This window comes from Penaeus monodon, chromosome 30 (assembly GCF_015228065.2).
Source record: "Penaeus monodon isolate SGIC_2016 chromosome 30, NSTDA_Pmon_1, whole genome shotgun sequence".
NCBI classification, from domain to species: Eukaryota; Metazoa; Arthropoda; class Malacostraca; order Decapoda; family Penaeidae; genus Penaeus; species Penaeus monodon.
The window spans coordinates 4487027-4487922 of record NC_051415.1 but is presented as its reverse complement, the minus strand read 5'-3'; the positions used below and the strand labels follow the sequence as shown (position 1 = coordinate 4487922).

Sequence of the window (896 nt, the reverse complement as noted above, 5' to 3'; positions counted from 1 at the left end):
TGGGTACACTTTCTGAATAGTATTTTGCTAGTTCTGAAAGGACTGAGCACAAATGAGTTTTTCGGAAATTAGGTTTGAATATTGTCTCAAGATACAAATCATTTATATTTTTTATTGCTATTGTTATTAGAAAAAGGGGATTTGGAGCTAACTATGAAGAGTTTGTGATTGTACTTTAGATAGTCACATAAGTACGGGCTAAAAAATATTGTACAGAGCAGTTCAATGAAGGTTTCATATATGGAAATGAGATTTTTTGTTTTGTTTTGTTTTGTTTTCACTCTCTCAAACACAGGCTTGATTCGGCTGCGGATTTGATGTCCTTGCATATCGGCGACAGGATCTTAGAGGTCAATGGAAGACCGGTGCAGGACTATTGCATTGAGGATATAGAAAATCTCATCGCTAGCTCTCAAGACGTGCTGCAAGTGAGTATGTTATCTTCTGTGTACTGTTTGCAAGGTAATTAAATCACAAATGCACCAGCAAGGTAAGAAAGGTGATAGTTAGCATATACAAAGAAAGGAGAAATGAAAAGGGAAGGACAGGTCTCTTGGATAATACATTGGTGCTTGGTCACTGTATAGTGTGTGAGTGATTCGTGTAATGATTTTGTCCGTATGTATGTAATTCTGTTTGTGTTTATATATCTAAATGAGTACATATGATGATACCTCTTTTTTTTATGTTGTTGCAAAGTCTCGAAGAATTTTGAATAAGCCAGTCCTTTGCAGCTGACCATAGAACATGATCCAGAGGAAGTGTCATCACGACGCCAAAGTTTTCCCTTTTTGTCAACGAACCGGCCTGCACTGAGCACTTGCGATCAGGCAGAGAAGGAGGGTCAGTGTCTTTGTGTTTTATGTATTTTATCTATATACTGATTTTAAGAGTAT

At 36.9% G+C, this 896-nt stretch overlaps 1 protein-coding gene across 2 annotated transcripts in view; it reads left to right on the top strand.

The window, feature by feature from the left end:
- Positions 1-896, top strand: part of LOC119592479 (LIM domain kinase 1-like) — a 23518-nt gene that overhangs the window by 14026 nt on the left and 8596 nt on the right. For both annotated transcript variants that reach the window (XM_037941308.1, XM_037941309.1), the window contains 2 exons: positions 296-428; positions 735-843. In XM_037941308.1, the coding sequence (XP_037797236.1) occupies positions 296-428; positions 735-843 (242 nt within the window). The remainder of the gene's footprint in view (positions 1-295; positions 429-734; positions 844-896) is intronic.